General features: G+C 47.7%; 1 protein-coding gene across 2 annotated transcripts in view; it reads left to right on the top strand.

Moving 5' to 3' along the window:
- The window catches only part of SP1 (Sp1 transcription factor), a 176622-nt gene that overhangs the window by 68753 nt on the left and 90210 nt on the right, over positions 1–17659 (top strand). For both annotated transcript variants that reach the window (XM_086965388.1, XM_086965395.1), the window contains exon 4: positions 17029–17188. In XM_086965388.1, the coding sequence (XP_086821514.1) occupies positions 17029–17188 (160 nt within the window). The remainder of the gene's footprint in view (positions 1–17028; positions 17189–17659) is intronic.

Raw genomic sequence — 17659 nt, 5'->3', positions numbered from 1 at the left:
AAAACAAATAAAAAATTTGTCATTTACAATACCAATAGCTCAAACTTTCCTAATGCGAGACCTATTGCATTGCAAATGCTTGTTAAAAATCCACTCTACGTGCGGGTTCCTGACGCGTACCCTTCTGCCTGTGTAAGGCCAATGTAACGTCTATAGCATCACGCCTCTCCCCCAACCCCCCATATTCTGCATCATTGCATGTACATATTGCATGCCAGCCTCTCACCTTCTGACTGCAATATTTAGCTGCTTTGACGCCATGCGGATGTCTCCTCCCATCGCAAGTCGTGCACTTCCCAACTTCTGATCATGTGTACCATGGAGCGGACAAGTGGGTGGGAACCGGGGGGGGGGCGGAATATGTACAGATACCTGCCTTTTCTTGAATAATGGAAATGACATGTTCTTAATACATTGTAGCATTTTTGTGCTTTAACCCATTGTTTCCCTAACTTTTGGGACCGCAGCACTCTTGTTAGATGACCGCTTCCACAACCGGCCTAGCTACAATGTCTATCAGGGCGGGTCATTTTTAGCATAACTGAAGCAACCTGTAACATGTTCTCGGTTCCAGAGTGCACATACTTTGCTGAATTTGCACAGACATTTTTATTGCTAAACCAAGAACGAACACATAATGGTGTCCACTCTGGTTTGAGGGAATGTTTGTATTGTGCACACTGTTGCAGTCGCGGCACCCTTTTTGGAGTGACCACTTACGCAGCCCACCAGGCTTGCTTAACTGCAGGTTCTCCAGTATTAGGGGTGTCTTTCATAGATTCACATGCTTGAATGTTCTCCGTCGTCGAAGTGGGAGTCCCACGGTACATAAAAATAGCAATAAATGCTAAAATGTACATATATGTGAGAACATAACATAAGAAAAACTAGAATTAAATACATAACTGAACCTCTAAAACAATTCCTCCATAGGAATGCATGTTAGATAAAGAAAACACGTAACATATCATTGTCATTATGCTAGTCCAAACTACAGCCAATCAGGCGCCAGCACCCTCTAGAACCTTCTCAGAAGCTCAAGCCCTCAGATTTTCGACCTCCCGTCGTGTGAAGGGAGTCTCCCTGAGCTCTGCTCAGTTTTTTCCTCAACTGCTTCTTGTTTCCTGAACTTTCATCATGTCAAGTAAGAAGTCTTTATTCCGACCTTGCTCTTCTTGTGGGAAGTTGCGTCTTTTTAAAGAGGACCCCCACAAGAAATGTATTTATTGTCTCTACCCTGAGCCTGAAGTTGGCAGCTGCAAGTTTTGTAGAACCTTTTTTAACAAGACTCTAAAGGACAGAGAGGGTCGTCTCCTCCTTTGGCTCCTACGTCTTAAAGACCAGGATTCTGCTCTGTCTGATGCTGAGTTTTCAATCTAGACCCTCATCTTCAGCCTCTAAGCGTGGTAGTGTGCAGGATATGCCTTCTCCTTTTCTAAAGAAGAAACTGGCCCTGCCTTTGGCCTCTGTGGTGTCCCCACCAGCTCCTACTACTGCTGCGCCCACAAGACCTGGCTCTCTGGCGTCTTCTGCTGCCTCACAGCGTGTTTCCACATCTAAACCTGCTTCGTCGTCGACGGGAGCGTCTACGAGCGTTCCGACGACGAGATCTGCAGTCTATACATCGTAGACGACGTCGACACCGACTTCAACGTCAGCTTTTAGCTCGTCTATGACGAGCACGTCGAGGACGAGCTAGTCGACGGCCTCTATATCGACGAGAGTTTCTTTGGCTTTTCAGACTCTCGTTGACGATTCCGATCACCTCGTCGACGAAGAAACCAACATCGTCGACAAAATCCATCAAAAAGTCTTCATCGTCGACAAAGACTCCGTCGACAAAGACTCCGTCGACTAAACCATTGTCGACGAGGGCTCAGTCTACAGGGTGACCACTGCGTCAACGACTTTGTCTGCGGCTTTGACAGCAAAGAAAGTTCCGTCGCAGACAGCACAGTCGACGACGGCTTCGTCGACGAGCCTACCATTGATGCTGGATTCATCAGTCATTTTCAACGGCGGCCATTTCAGCACAGTCAACGATAATGTCGACGACACCGTCGACTCTGACACCATCTTCTTTTGCCTCGTTGCCCCTTGTGCCTCTATCTACTTCAGTTTCTGCATCCGTGGGCACTGATTCGTCACACCATCACTGTCCATTGCCATGCCACCAATTGTCTGCTCCAGATCTGCAGCCTCCTTCACCTATGTTTACCACTACCTCTGAGCCTGACTCGGACTCTGGTAATGATGTAGATGACCCTTTCGGGGCGGCTCACAGTCCGTCTGATCTCCTCATCAAATGTCAAGATTCCGGCATTTATGACGAAGGCGGCGACCAGGAGTCTCATGCTGAAGACCAGTTCGTCCAAGTTCCAATGGCTACTTTGCCTTTGTCTTTGATTTCAAATCTCCAGCATATGCTGGACGACTACAACCGGCGTTTTCCACCAACACCTCAAGGTACTCCTAGACTGGAACATCCTTCCTCATCAACGCGCCAGATCTCACGCTCACAATGGACACCTCTCTGGACGGCTGGGGTGCTCATCTTCACGGTCTTTCCATCAATGGCAAATGGTCTCCACCCCAACGCTCTTGGTATATCAACAGGCTAGAGTTGATGGCGATCTTTCTGGGACTCAAGTCGTTCCTTCCTGTAATTCAAGGGGAGTCAGTGCTTATTCAAACGGACAATACCACCAGCATGCACTATGTAAACAAGCAGGGAGGGACCAAGTCTCAATGCTTGTCTCGGCTGGCTCAGTCGATTTGGGATTGGGCTCTACGTCATCAGATCACCTTGACAGCAGTACACCTGCCGGGCGTTTCAAACATCCTGGCAGACTCCAGCAGGTCCACATCGTCGAAACACGAATGGGATCTGCATCAGCCGACTCCGGATCTTGTGTTTCATCAATGGGTTTGCCCACCTCTAGACCTCTTTGGGACACCAGAGAATCGGAAATGCCCGTCTTACGCAAGTTGGCATCCCCACCCCAGAACGTGCGGGAATGCCCTTTTGATCGACTGGTGTGATCTATTCGCTTACGCCTTTCCGCCGATCCCGTTAGTACCACGGGTGCTGTGGAAGATGCAGAGGCAGCCCTGCCACATTCTATTGATCGCCCCTCGATAGCCCAGACAGGCGTGGGTCTCTGAGTTTTTATTTATTTATCTTTTATTTATTTAGAAGTTTTCTATAGCGCTAACAAGACCCGAAGGTAGCAGAGCGCTTTACAGTAAAAGGAATGAAAAGGTGAACAACAAGACATGTAACAAGTAAGGGCGATCAACGAAAGACAATTTCGGAGGAGGAAAAGTTTGTACAGTAGGACTTCTTGGTAATAGGATACAGAGATACCACATAGTTCTGGGGATGCTTGCTGATCCTAGTTACCCACGACCTAGGGGGCGGATAAGGAAGAAGGATTTGAGTTGGCTCTTGAAATCCGCATAGGACGGTATGGTTCTGATGTGCGGGGGGGATAGAGTTCCATATTTTGGGGGCATTTCCTATGAAGGAGCAGTCCACAGTTCTTCTTTCTGGTTTTTGGTAGGATGAGCAGCAGGGATTTAGAGCGTCTCACATTTCTAGCTTGGCCTGCTTTTTTGAGCTTGTTTGCCAAGTATTCTGTTTTTCTGGAATGGAGGGCCTTGTGGGTTAGGCAGGCCGTTCTGAAGGTACTACGCATTTCCAACGGGAGCCATTCGAGTTCTTTGAGTGCTGGGGAGATGTGGGCAGAGATTTGCATCCTGTGATGATTCTCGCTGCCGCATGCAGTGTTGTTTTTAATGGGGCCAGGTGCGATTTGGGGATGCCTGTAAGGATTGAGTTCCCATAGTCCAGTCTAGATAGGACTAGAGATTGTGTGGCTAGTTTAAGGTCCTTGTTGGGAATGAAAGGTTTGATTTTGTTCAGAAGTCTGAGGTTAAAGAATGGACTTTTTGCCGAGTTCTTAATGTGGTTTGTCAAGGTTAGTTTGGGGTCTAGGGTGAAACCCAGAGATTTTACGGAGTCAGCTAGCGTGAGAGTACCTTTAAGAGCATCGATCGACTTCAGCCACTCGATGATTTGAGGGTTGTCTTCTTTGTTTGAGATGAGAAGAGTTTCGGTCTTGTCGGGATTGAGTTTCAGGTGATTCTTTGTCAGCCAATCTTGAACATCATTTAGGACAGCATTTAGTCTGTGGATGTCATTAAGAGAAGAGGTTTCCAGGTAGATCTGCGTGTCATCCGCGTAGAGGTGGAAGTGGATGTTGGCATTCCTGAGTAGTTTGGCGAGTGCTTCCATATAGATGTTGAAGAGCTGAGGAGAGCGAACTGATCCTTGGGGGACACCCTTGTTGACTTGCTGGGTTTCGGAGGTGAAGTTCTTCATTTTTATTATTTGCGAGCGGTTATGTAGAAAGGAGGAAAACCACTCGAACTACCTCGCCGAGGCCAGCTCTTACTTGCAGAGTGTTGATGAGGAGCTTATGGTCCACTGTGTCGAAAGCTGCAGATGGATCAAGGAGTATGAGGAGGCAGCACTTGTCTGCGTCAAGAGAACCGTGAATGTTGTCTATGATGTTCAGCATCGCGGTTTCTGTGCTGCGGCCTTGTCTGAAGCCGGATTGGAGGGGGTCCAGGAGATTGATGTTGTCCAGATGATGCGTCAGTTGCAGGAGTACGCAGTGTTTTAGCGAGCAGAGGGAGGTTAGATATTGGTCTGAAATTGTTCAAGTCAGTTGAGTCAAGACCGGGTTTTTTCAGCAGAGGGGTGACTTGTCCCATTTTTAGACAGTCGTTGCTCCTTCCGTCTCAGTGCGAGCCCATTCCTCTTCGTCCTCGTCCAGACCTCCTGACGATGGACAAGGGCCAGGTTTGCCTCCGGATCCATCCACTCTACAATTGTCAGCATGGAACGTGAGCACCTTGAGTTCGCCAACTTAAATATGTCGCAAGACTGCAGAGAGACTCGTGCTCATGCTAGGGCTTAGTCTACCATCAAAACTTACAAACTCAAGTGGAAAAGGTTTTGTCATTGGTGCATGGCAGCAAATATCCATCCAATCCACTCTACCACGGAGCAGGTGCTTCCGTTCTTTTTAAGTCTCGCTCAATCGGGACTCTTGCATGCTACCTTGAGAGTTTTTCTAGCTGCAATCTCTCGCTTCCGGCAGGATGGCTCCTCCTCCCTCTGCTCGTCCAGAATTATCTGCCAGTTTTTTAAAGGGCTTTTCCGGAAGTTCCCGCCTATTCGGCGCCCTCCTCCACCGTGGCATCTCCATGTTGTTCTGTCGCAACTTATGAACTCATCATTTGAGCCCATCCATAGGGCGGACATTACGTTTCTCACCTGGAAGGTTGCTCTTCTTCTTGCTCTGACCTTATCTCGTCGTGTGAGTGACCTTCACTTCAAACCTGACGGCGTGGTGCTTCGCACCAACCCTTCTTTCCTACCCAAGGTGCCTACGGACTTTCATTTAAACGAACCTGTGTTCTTGAAAACTTTCTTCGCTGAGCCGAAGTCTCCGGCTGAGCAGCGATTACATTCCTTGGACATCAAACGATGCCTTACATTTTACATTAGCAGAACTGCCTCCTTCCGCAGGTCCGACCAACTGTTCATTGCTTATGGACGACTGCGTCAGGGGCACCCAGTTACCAAACCAACGATTGCCTGTTGGATTTCTTCGGCCATTGCTTTCTGCCATCAACAGGCTGGCAAGCCTTTGCAGTCTTCGGTGAGGGCTCATTCTACGAGGGCTATGTCTTCATCCACCGCCCTGTTTGCTGGTGTGCTACTCCATCAGATCTGCCGTGCAGCGACATGGTCCAGCAGGCACACCTTCACCAAGCATTACTGCTTAGACGCCATCAAGGAGGCGTATACCGCAGTGGGACAGGCAGTACTTCGTCATCTTTTCAAATAAGGTGAGCCTCTGTTCCCTCCTCCTTTATATATATTTTTCAAAGATTGCTTTTTCAGCTTCCATGACTGTATTACTACTGTCTTCATGCATTTTCATGCTGTGTTTAGCAATCTTATTGGAGGTTACTGCTCTCTATTCTATTCAAGCATGTGAATCTATGAAAGACACCCCTAATACTGGAGAAGAACAATTGTTCCTTACCTGTAAACAGGTGGTTCTCCAGTATTGGTGTCTTTCATAGATTCACATGCGACCCACCCTTCTCCCCTCAGAGGCTCTCTTCTCCTCATGCACTCTGGGTCACTTTGGTGCTACGAAAATCTGAGGGCTTGAGCTTCTGAGGAGAAGGTTCTAGAGGGTGCTGGCGCCTTATTGGCTGTAGTTTGGACTAACATAATGACAATGATATGTTACAAGTGTTTTCTTTCTCTACCATGCATTCCTATGGAGGAGTTGTTTTAGAGGTTATGTATTTACTTCTAGTTTTTCTTATATTGTGTTCTCACATATATGTATATTTAAGCATTTATTGCTATTTTTATGTACCGTGGGACTCCCACTTCGACGGCGGGGAATATTCAAGCATGTGAATCTATGAAAGACACCAATACTGGAGAACCACCTGTTTACAGGTAAGTAATAATTGTTCATCCTGTTCATCCTCTCAATTTACAGGGTGCACATTTTTTTTTAGACATGGACAAATGGAAAATGTTTTGAAAACCCACACTATTGCAGTTTCCTGCCACTGTACCCATCTGCTCATATGTGGGCACATGTAAACGCCTATAGCATTACATGTCCACCGCCCTACCCTCTAATGTGCTATGGCGAGGGAGGGGAGCCCTGCACCCCCCAGAAGCTTATTCCATGACCATATTGCACGCAGGCCCCTCACTGTCTGACTGCTATTTGGGAGCTATGTCTCCATGCTGATGTCCCTTCCATCACCCATCCTCGGCCCATTGTAATCACTATCCCTCCTCATGTACACCAAATGGAGGATCCGGGAAGTAGAAAGGGTGTGACAATGTCTTGCTAGAGTGGACACAACATGTGATAAACGTTTGTGACTGACCTCACCAAGCTACTTGCCTGCCCAGCTTCTGGTGCTTATGAACGAGTAGCTTTAAGGGATGCATGTCTGAATAATTCAATGCTCCCGTTAGTAGAAATTGTGTGGACCTATCTTGATAGAGTGGCCACAATAGACTGTTATACGTTTGTGACCGTCCTCACCAAGCTACGTGCCTCCCCAGCTTCTGGTGCTTATAAACGAGTGGCCTGAGAAATGCCTGTCTGTATGATTCAATCTGTCCCATAATCCCTTAAAGGAATTTTCCACGTGCAGTTGAATCCTGAGCTGTTCAGCTGATCTTCCTCAAAGGCCATTTAACTGTTAACAATATGGGTGGTGTGGCAACATTATGTCGTAAACTAACTGTTGCCATTTCGTGTTCTGGTGCAGTCCCTATTCATGTGGATTCTACTGGAACCCCTCTGCCCAATGTGCGTGACCTAGGTACATGGTCCTGTCACCTTGACGCACTTGCATGTGACTAGTCAAACTAGCCCTCCACCGGGCATGCTGCTGCTGACTGAATCTTATCCATGATGGCACAACTTCTAATGGGATGACCTTGTGGAAGCCCCTATACCCTGCTTGACTACATTGTGTGATCCTAGGCAATTGTCTGAAATTCTTACTTGTACCTTCCTTTGACATAAGGTCACCTTGCAATACATGTGGTCAGGGTGTCCACTGTAAAAAGCTTTCTACTGTGTTCGCATTATTGAGCTATGTTCATCTATCATGACAACCCAAAATGGTTCCATATGATGCCCTCTAAAGAGGCCAGTAATGTCCTCACTAGGTACCTTTCTGGTAACCTGACAAGCGCAGCAAATGGGGGACCATTGTGCACCACTACGCTGCCTATAGGTACTTGGCGCTGTGATTTTCTTGTTCCTTATGAAAAAGTAACAGTCCGAATTTTCACTATTCTCACTCATACCAGTGATGAGAGCAAACTGGTCGGGTGCCCTGGGTCTACGGTGCACTAATTTACTCATGCTCCATCTGGGTTTCTAAGGCACCAGCTTCCCACACCTCGTAATACCCCTCTGGCTTTCACCGACTTGCACCCCAACCGATTGGTTCACTCCACTTTTACTATCCAACTCTGCCGTCCTTTTGCCTCACGAGATAAGGAATTATTCATTTTGGCACACTTTAATCTCAACTCACAATGAGGTTACCTGAGCTTAAAATGAAGGTCTGAACCCTGCCCTTCCCCCATCTCCTGATTTCAACTCATAGCCCAAACAGTGAGAGAGATTTCAGCCCTTCAGGCTGTGCCTACCTGGCCACAGCGATGGCGCTCTGTGAAGTATGGCCGATACATATAGGCAGTTAGGCAACCGGCCCCCGCATAGACAACTGGAGATGACCAAGTTTCAAATCAAAGGCTAATAGTCGAGGGCATAAAGTATGTATTAATACAAGCATGTTCATCTTTGTACAACTCGTCCCCATTTGACTGGCACAGGTGAACCTTAAGGAGTGATTATCCTGCACCATTATCAAATGTGCCATCTGCACGCTTCAAAGTATTTCGTAAAGCCACCCCATGTCTTAATGATTCTGGCCGGATCCTTTAGGCTCTCTCTTGGCCTTGTGTTAAAACATTTAAGCTGACATCTGTGCTTGGCATAGCGTGCCGCATACTTCTGCCTCTTCTGCCATTATATCCTTCTAGTTACTCATCCTGTAACATTAGACCTATAGCCAGCCAGGACTATTGATTTTGTCACTGTTTTGTAGTTGCATAAGGTAATTAAGCAACCCCTATGGCTACCATGTAAGAAATAAAAAAAAAAATGCTTCCGGTGGGAACTGATGAGACTGTGCAAGCTCTGTCATGGATTTCTTTGAAGTTGCATCACAGTCTCAAAACTCCACCGAACTACCACTTTATCACATTGTTACTCCTGTACGCGCATGCTGCCAAAGGTATTGGAGTGCTTCGCATGAGCGCCAGTTGCGTTGCAGATGGACCTATTCATTTTGTTAGGCACGGGGGGATTGCATGATTTGACAAGGCTCTCAGGATGTTGGGGGCTCCTGCCGAGACTCGAATGTGGGTATCCAGCGACTAGGTTGATTGCTCTAGCCGTAAGTCCACATCCTCTCACCTAGTAGGCTCCAGCATGCCCGCTTGTTGACCAGCCATCCCCCGAATGTAAAACAAAACAATGGGGAAGTGCCACCTGGTGTCCTAAACACCTCTTGAGGATAGACCGATAGCATCTGCTTGGTATACTTACTGCTAGCATATTGTCGCCAGAAGATGAACTTAACCCTTCCTGCCAACTGTGTACACTGACCCGTGCCACCTGATGCTGAATCGCCATGTCTGGTGCTCAAACTCCCAATAAGGGCGAGCCGCCCGCCCTTCTTGCCGGCGCACACCAAGTGCTCATCCCTTTGCCTTGGATCCCCCGCCAAACCAGAGATGCACAACTTGCTTTCCCACCAACTCAGGATTCGGCAGCGCTGGCTGTTACTCCACAACCTTGCCCTCAGAATATACTTCCGACGTCAGGACTCGCACTTGCTCATGATACGCTAGGGGCAAATTGCCCCAGAGTTGATTCATATGGGGGCGGGTGGAAAAGATGCTGCCTACCACAGCAGGCGCCTAACCACAAGGAAAGCTTCCCCTCAGGCAACATGGGCTCCCCGGGCAAGAAGGCTGCCCGCCGAACAATAACCAGAGCAAGCAGGTGGATCCTTGCCAACCGTAGTGTGTAGGGAGAGGGAGTAAAAGAGGAAGCTTTCCTCTGCACTCTGCAAAGTGACTCCTGTGAGAAGGAGATTCCCCTCAGACCATGGCACTGCATCCTCTGTGCGTGTTCCAGATTCAGAGCAGAACAATGGCACTGTGCCATGCTCTTTCCATTCCCCACTCCTGCAGGATGCAGTTTCCGAAACTCACACCCACCTCGCACATACGGGAGAATACCTGTTAGTAAAACAACCCTCCTTTCTTACATTTGGGAGGTCAGACCATGCCATAACTTCTGGCGCGTTGTGTATTTTAACTCGACCCGGAGGTATTAGTGTGCTTCGCCGAGGCAAAAGAAACGGACTGTCTAGGGATTCACTGTCCCAAATAAACAACCGAGTGCCCGAGCCGTGCCAAGGGACCACAGAACTTGAAACACTTTCCATCATGGGATAGGAGCTGGACTGTCGGTACCAGTCCACCCCCCCCCCCCCCCCGGATCAAACCCTCTTTCGCTATGACCTTGCGGTTAGGAGAAGCTACAGGGCACGCAACAGTCCCAAAACCCAGCGACTGCAGAGAACAAGGAACTGAAGGATGGTGATATCGAAACGCGCCTTGATTTTTAGCGAATTATGTATAAAAGTCATACCGAGGGTCATTCACAACGGACTCCCTTTAATGCTTATCTCGTAAGGACGTGTCACCGTCCATCTCTCAAACCTAACTCACCATGCTCGCAAAGACAAGCTCTGCCATGCCAGTCCTCGCCCGCAAAACCTTCCATGAGTTGTTCCTGCAGGCAGTCATGTGTGCCTCCAACACTTCTCCCCCATGGGGGCAGAGAGCACAGAGAACCCAGGTTGCCTCTCCTACACCATGACCTCAAACCACCCTGAGGGCCCCAGACTCCCTGCCCCAAATCCTGGTTCTCGCAGGTCTGCCCGCGACTGCACCATTCCCGAAACAGACCACGAAGGAACCCGAACCCTCCATCGTGATCCAAAGCAAAATGCCCTATCCATTAGGCCACCCAAACACCAGTGGGAGCTCGTCCACCTGGCGGGGCTGCGAGCCACCCACTCGCAAATCCGACACCAGATGAGAGCCAGTGATGTCCAATAGACAACCAGCATCTCTCATCTGCCCCCGGATCATACCAGGCTATGTACGGTACACACGACGACACCACAAACAATAGTTTCTGCAGCCAGTGCCTCCGCGTGGCTACCATCCCCTGCACCGAGCACTCTCTATCCCGGTGCACTCACTGGCCCCCGGGAGCTGAGGGTGTCACCAGCCATCTCGCCAGATGCGCTCTATGTGAAGGTGGCCTGGTATATGCTGTCCACTAATTAAAGTGGGCACCATGTACCAATCAACACTAACCTTATGATGTATGAGGTCAAAGATAACCTTATTGAAAGCCACTTAGTGGTAGCTATGGAGAGCAGTCTTCAGGCTTAATCTTGATGGACTGTAAAGTAGCTGTTTTACCAGAATATCACCTCCTGAGTGACTAAATGAAGGAGTACCACACCGTAGTTATAGAAAAATATGTATGTATTAATATAACTCTACTATCCTCTACACGAGGATACAATATAAAGCACACAATACGAGATCAATAGAACAGTTGTAATTAGCACAATACACAGTTGGCTCCAGGGACAGAAAAAAAAACATATACTAAAATAGTGGTATACCAATCACCTCTTGACTAGACACAGTGCCTAGCGCACGTAGAATCGCTGGGACCCCAAGGAACCAAACAAGGTGATGTCACAGGGAACCCACAAAGGATGGGTGAAGTGGGGAAACACAATCGCGTGCTCTGTTCAACTCTATGGGAAAGCCGCAGTTGCAAAGTTAAAGTTTAAGGACCCTTCTAGGAGGACTTGGAGCAAACCCTTTGGAACTTAAGTGTTTAGAGAGCCACCCCACCTGTGGATACTGTAGTACCCAAGTTACCTATCCCAGGAGAGTCTGGTCCATAGGTCTGAACTGGTGTCAGTAACCTCTGTCGTTCTCTATTGAAGGGATTGGCGAAGTACTGCTGCCTTGAAGGTGAAAAGGGTCCGGTGGAATCCAAACCTGGATTCTGGATGAAAGGAACCTGAAAGCAGAGGGGGACAGAGTCTTGGTCACTTCGGAGTGACCAGGGCTCGGTAGACTAACGCCCACCAATGTCTGGTGTGACGAAGGGATGCTTGACTCTGCAGCCACGAGGACCAGGAGACGTCTAACACGACCAGGAGCCAGAGGTGAGCTCTCTCACGAAGGATGTTGAGTGCTGAGGGTTCGGTGTCCGACTGGAGCACCAACAAGCCTTGGCAAAAGCAACCCACGCAGGAAGGTCAAACAAGTTATGGTGTGGACCAGCAAGGTCCAGGTGACTCGCCAAGCAATGCGGTGGCAGGTCACGTCTGGAGCAACCAGGAAAGCTGAAGAACAATCAAGATGACACTCAGGAGGACCCACAGGCCGAATGACCAGGAGTTGTGAGGGGATCTCTAGCAAGATTGCACAGCACCAGCCCTTGGAGCACTCGGTGGGAGGAGGCCAGAGTTCTTTGGTGCAAATACTGCCCAGGGTCAGGATTACACGGAGTCTAATGCACAAGCTCAGGAATCGCCAACAAGCATATGCACTTGCAAATGGACGCGGTGCACAGGGGTTCGGGTTACGCAGCCCCCACAAGATATACAGGCCTCCAACTCAGTGAGAGGGCAGATCGACCTCGGGGACCTTCTGGAACCCACCTCCTGTGTTGCTGAAATCTTCGTAGTCCGCAGGAGCAGCAGACCTGTCAGTTGCGCTTTAGGTGCCTGCGAAGCAGGGGAGTGACTTCACTCTAAGGGAGATTCTTCCTTTGACTTAAGTGCACCACAGGTCCTGCACAGAGCCTGTATGGAGCAAAGGCACAAACTAAGCTTCGGGCGGAAAGGGGAACAAACTTGAGCCCAGTCTAGGTCCAGCGAAGTCCATGGTGTCCAAACGGTCGAAGGGCAGTGGTTTATTCTTGTAGAATCTTGTCCATGTAAAATCTAAAGTCTTACAGACAGGTAAGCCCTTTTATACCCATGGGAGAGGGTTAGGCAGATTCTGCGGACCCTTCTCTGGGAGGGGCAGGACAGGGGTGGCTACACCCATGTCCTTTGTTCAGTTTTGCGCCAGAGCAGGAGCCAATGGCTCCCAGAACTGGTTTGAGCTGGACTATGCACAGGGACACAAAATGTGCCCCCAGTGCAGACTTTCAGGCACTCTAAGTGCACCCACCCAGCCCCAATTCACTAAACCCTGTTTGGGAGGTGGTCACACCTCCCTGTGATGGAATGCCTGTTAGGCTGCCTTCCTCTGCTCAAGCTTGGCCCAGCAGCAGGTGGGCAGATATGTGTTTCTGGCAGGCAGCATCCATTTTGTGCTGTCCGGGTTGAGAAGGCTGGCACCGGGTAGTGACCCCATGAAGCTCTCTTCTGAAGGGTGGAATCATGCCTCTACACAAATTACTGGTGTGGAGGTATGATTCAAAAGTGTTTGATACCAAACACAATATGTTTCTATGCAGCCGTTTTTTAGATTGCATTTACTGCGAGGTTCTAATGTACCTCTACGTTCGGCTGAGTCCCTGGGTACATGGTGTACCTATACTAGTGACTTATAAGGATACCCCAGTATCCAATCTGGAGTGTACCAAAGTACATATATGTCAATTTAAGGGAGAAAGCAGATAGACTGGAGTACTGATTAGCGGGATCCCAGTCAGACTAGTCAAAAACAGTGAGACATAAAGCAGAAAGTGGGGGTAACCATAAGAAGCAGGTGCTACTTTGCTACACGCTCCAAACAATGGCGGCTGTGTGAGTAAAGTGTGCGGACGCCCCTGTTGAACGCTTGACTTTGCTTCTGCCTCACAAAGGCCAACTGGGACCACAACGTGCTGCCAATTCACTCTGAGGAGGAGGGGGCAAAAAGCTAGGCAATCCGAAGACTCTTGGAGGGCGCTGGGATAGGCCCCGAAGGGACCAATGGAGTTGCTGGAACAGAACGCCAAGATGGCCAGTGTCAGTCTGGCAACAAAACCTTTCTGAGTAAACAAAATGCCCTCTCTACTGTAAGTTTGTGAAGCTAGTGTCACCAGATGACAGACACCAGGCCTCTCACACCAAACCAAGACTCAATGAGGCGACCGAGCGCCCCGCCTACAATGCAACTGCAGGCGAGGCTTCGGGCCACCCACCAAGCTGCTCAATTGTTCCTCGCGCTCACAACCTCTGCCGCTCCCCCTGCAACACAACACACCACCAGACTGAAGAGGGAGGCTTAAGGGGGGGGGCAGAAATGCCCCAGCACTCACTGGACAAAACTGACGCCAGACCAGGGACACAACAGCGTGTCCAGCGAGGGACAAAGAGGTTGGCCAGTAGGTGGGGGCAGGTATACATTTGTGTCCCCAGCTCACCTGAAATGATGCTGCAGAGGCGCCAGACCCGAGGGGGAGACTCCTAGAGGAAGGGGTCCCAGTGACCAGGCGCAGGGAGGTGCCTTAAGTGGCGGGAAGTGTGCCACCCTCTTACGGGCGCACCACAGGCAGCTGCAAAATGTGCAATGTGATGCGAATTCCGTATAGTATCTCAGCCGAGAAGAGGTGTGTGAATGAATGAGGAATTTGGGAAGGTTAATTTCCTCATTCAGAAGTAACTCCTGCCGTCTCTTCCACAAAGTGTGCAACAGTCTTCGGGACAATTTAGCCGCGGTGGAGAACAGTGAACAGTGAACCTGTATTAGGTGCAGGGGGCTGTCCCCCCCCCCCCCCCCCCCCCCTTCCCTCCCCTGCCGATGGTAGTTCCACCAGAACATTAGCTTGCTTGAGAGCAGCTTCATGTCCAAGGAATAAACACATTTGGTATTTCAAATGAAGTTTGAGATTAGAACGTCATGACCTGAAATGCGCCCTGGACAAGTCTCTTCGATTAGGCACACTTTTATGTTAGTGAAAACCCAGAATTCGTTGCGTTTTTGTCAGAATTTTAGTAGCATTAAAGACTCCTGCTGCAAAAAGCCCTGAGAAATGTTAGGTCTTCCTCTTACTTTGTCATTTTAGGGGGGGAAATCCTGGACCGGGCTTCTGTCTATTCTGAAATTGCTTTTAACCTTGGGTTTTAAATTGGCGTATTTCGTTTCAGTACAAGACTACTTCTGAGGTCTAAGCTGTGTACTTCTGACGACAGCATGTGGCAAAACACATACAATGTATCTATCTCTCTTTCTCGCTTTGAATTTCAGCCCAATCCGTTTGAAAATTGATACTTAGAACCACTCTTTGACTGGTGTTGAAACACGTGTTATCTTCTATATGTTAGGCATAGAACAAATAAATTAAAGGGGGTATGTTTTATGCCCCCAAAGAAGGCTTAATTCTTGTGAACGCCTTCACGTCGAGCCTGTTTCACCGATGTGCAGAGGTTAAGTTTCTACCTTTCATACTGATGCGTTTTTCCTCACGTGGCGTTAAAACATTTACCCTCTTCTTGAAATTACTGCATCTCGGGAAGTGTTCGTTCTTATCTGTGTTTTTCTTCCTGGTAGACTTCGGATTTTGTACGGAGCACTGGCACCATTGTCTGCTGCGACATAAATTATCCACAAACATCAGGTTTTTTTTTGGTTTTTTTTTTTGGACTGGGTTGTACTTCTGAGGTGTTCCAGGTCAACGCCCACATTGGTGAGTCGGTGCTTGCTCACGGGGCGTTCCATGCTACAAGGGAACAAGCGCAACTCATTGCCTCGTGCCGCCCATTTTGTTGCAACTCCCGTTACTGAAATTTTCCACTCATATAATGCAGTGAAGAAATGCCTGTTTCTATTGAACACAACGCTTTATATATAGGTTCAGCAGCACGCACGAAGCCTGGATCTATTTTTTCACATTGAAGATGGAAACTTTGTCTGCCACTGCTGACTTGCATAGGTATAGGAAACGTATATGCATCATTCTAACTGTAAACTGTTGATTAAACGTGGGCATTTTTTGTTTGTTTTTGAATGTCAAAGTAGTTTCATTTCTTGCTATCCTTTTTTTGGTGAGGGTGGCCAGTCGTGTTTAAATATGGTTCGTTTGAAATAATTTGAACTTCCTTGGTGTTTTGACTCCTTAGTATCTGAGTTATTGACGCAGACCTCATTCCTAGTCACACTCCCATTGAGCTGATGCATACAACTCTTGGCTAAAGCATGTTTGTGATAAAGGATCAATCCGGATAACAGTTGTGTTCCCCTTGATAGACAACAACACAAGAAAAGAGGCATCAAACTGGTCGCCTTCAGACACTACACTACCTTCTTAACACCTGAAATTCCATTGATTGGCAAAGGCCATTTTAAACAATGTCTTCCGTCAGTGACCTCTAAAGATTTTAGTTGCTCGCCCCCAACAAGCTAGAAAATAATGCTCCCATATGCATTAACAGATGCCTTTTGTTATTTTACTACCACCTAATCAGTCGATTGGTTTGGGTACATCATGTGGTAATGTATATCATGTAGATTATTCCATCAGTATCCATTCGGCCTTTCCTCACTTCCCTCACCATTTTGGACTGTTCATGTTTTCAAGATCGTAAAAAACGATTGAAATGGTAGCTGCATGGGTTTGTTCACTTACCGGGTCACCCAGCTTGAAAAATATGGCAAATATGAGCTTGGAAATAGTGCAGCTAGGAGCAGTTTAGTTGTAAATGAATGCTGGGTCAGCATACTTTGACATTTATTAGTATTGTAGACGTACCAAAAGGTGTTATTTTCACTAAAACAGACCTCTTTTTTAATTTACAGTTTGGCAGACAACTCCAGGATTATACCTAATCAGTTTTGAAATAATTTTCGACAGTGTCTTATATTGTGCTGTGCTTGTAGTCTTAAAAGTGTTCTAGAAGGCAAAGAGTTTAAACTGAAACTTTTGATGGTGGGTGAGATATTTGATGGATTTTGTTTTTCCAAGAACAGCCTAAGGACCGGAATCCTAATGATGTCAATGTAACTGATGGAATATAGAAGGCAGGTAGAGAAGAGACTAACTAGGTCAAGGATGCTGAAACAAGCGGGCTTTTGCAGAATGCCTTTTCATAGGTACTTTATAATTAGAAGAAGAAAAAAATTATGCTGGGAAATACCCACGATGGAGAAGTAGGATTACAAACTGCTATTCGTCCTCTTTGTAGAAACCGTATCTCTGAAGGTTTATTGCATTATGTTCATGGAAAGTGTATAACTGTGTCATCAACTCAAGGTCAAGTAAACTTTTTATCTCCCCCACATAGATCATAATTCCCAGATGACTATCCATAGTGCCGGAGCAGATGTCATACAGGATGATCCTGGGATGGATGATGGGGAGGCCAGCCCAGACACACAGCCTTCAGGCCGAAGGATGCGAAGAGAAGCCTGCACCTGCCCATACTGCAAGGATAATGAAGGAAGGTAGGTATTCTCCAACTACACTACAGACTTGAAATTCTTAGCTTAGATAAGTTGAAGAAATCCGAAACCTAATTTTTTCTACTGAATCTGTCTTTTTTTTTTTAAATGTGCTGTTCATCTGTGAACCGAGCCAAGCAAGAGGACTGGTATGCTGTTTGTGTCTTCAAAGTGCCTATTTTTGAGCATCCCATGCATAGTCCGCTGTTCAACACTGGCTCTACTCCAATTTTTTTATATACCACCATCAGAAGGCTGAACCTCACTGTGTACTCCCGTCATAAGCTTTTGTATGATGGTAATTTAGATTACATTGTTTTGAGCAATGCAAGGGTTTTCCTTGTCCTGAACTCCCAGGCATTTTCTTCTCGTCTTTAACTTTTTACGCTGTCCTCTGATGCATTCTGTGAGGCAACATTAAACACCCTTGCGCAGCCTGTAATTTTAGGAGGGGAGGGGAGGGTCTGTGCCGGC

Source organism: Lissotriton vulgaris, chromosome 1_1 (assembly GCF_964263255.1).
Source record: "Lissotriton vulgaris chromosome 1_1, aLisVul1.2, whole genome shotgun sequence".
Taxonomy (NCBI): Eukaryota; Metazoa; Chordata; class Amphibia; order Caudata; family Salamandridae; genus Lissotriton; species Lissotriton vulgaris.
The sequence above is the reverse complement of the archived record's forward strand: the minus strand, read 5'-3'. Positions and strand labels throughout refer to the sequence as shown.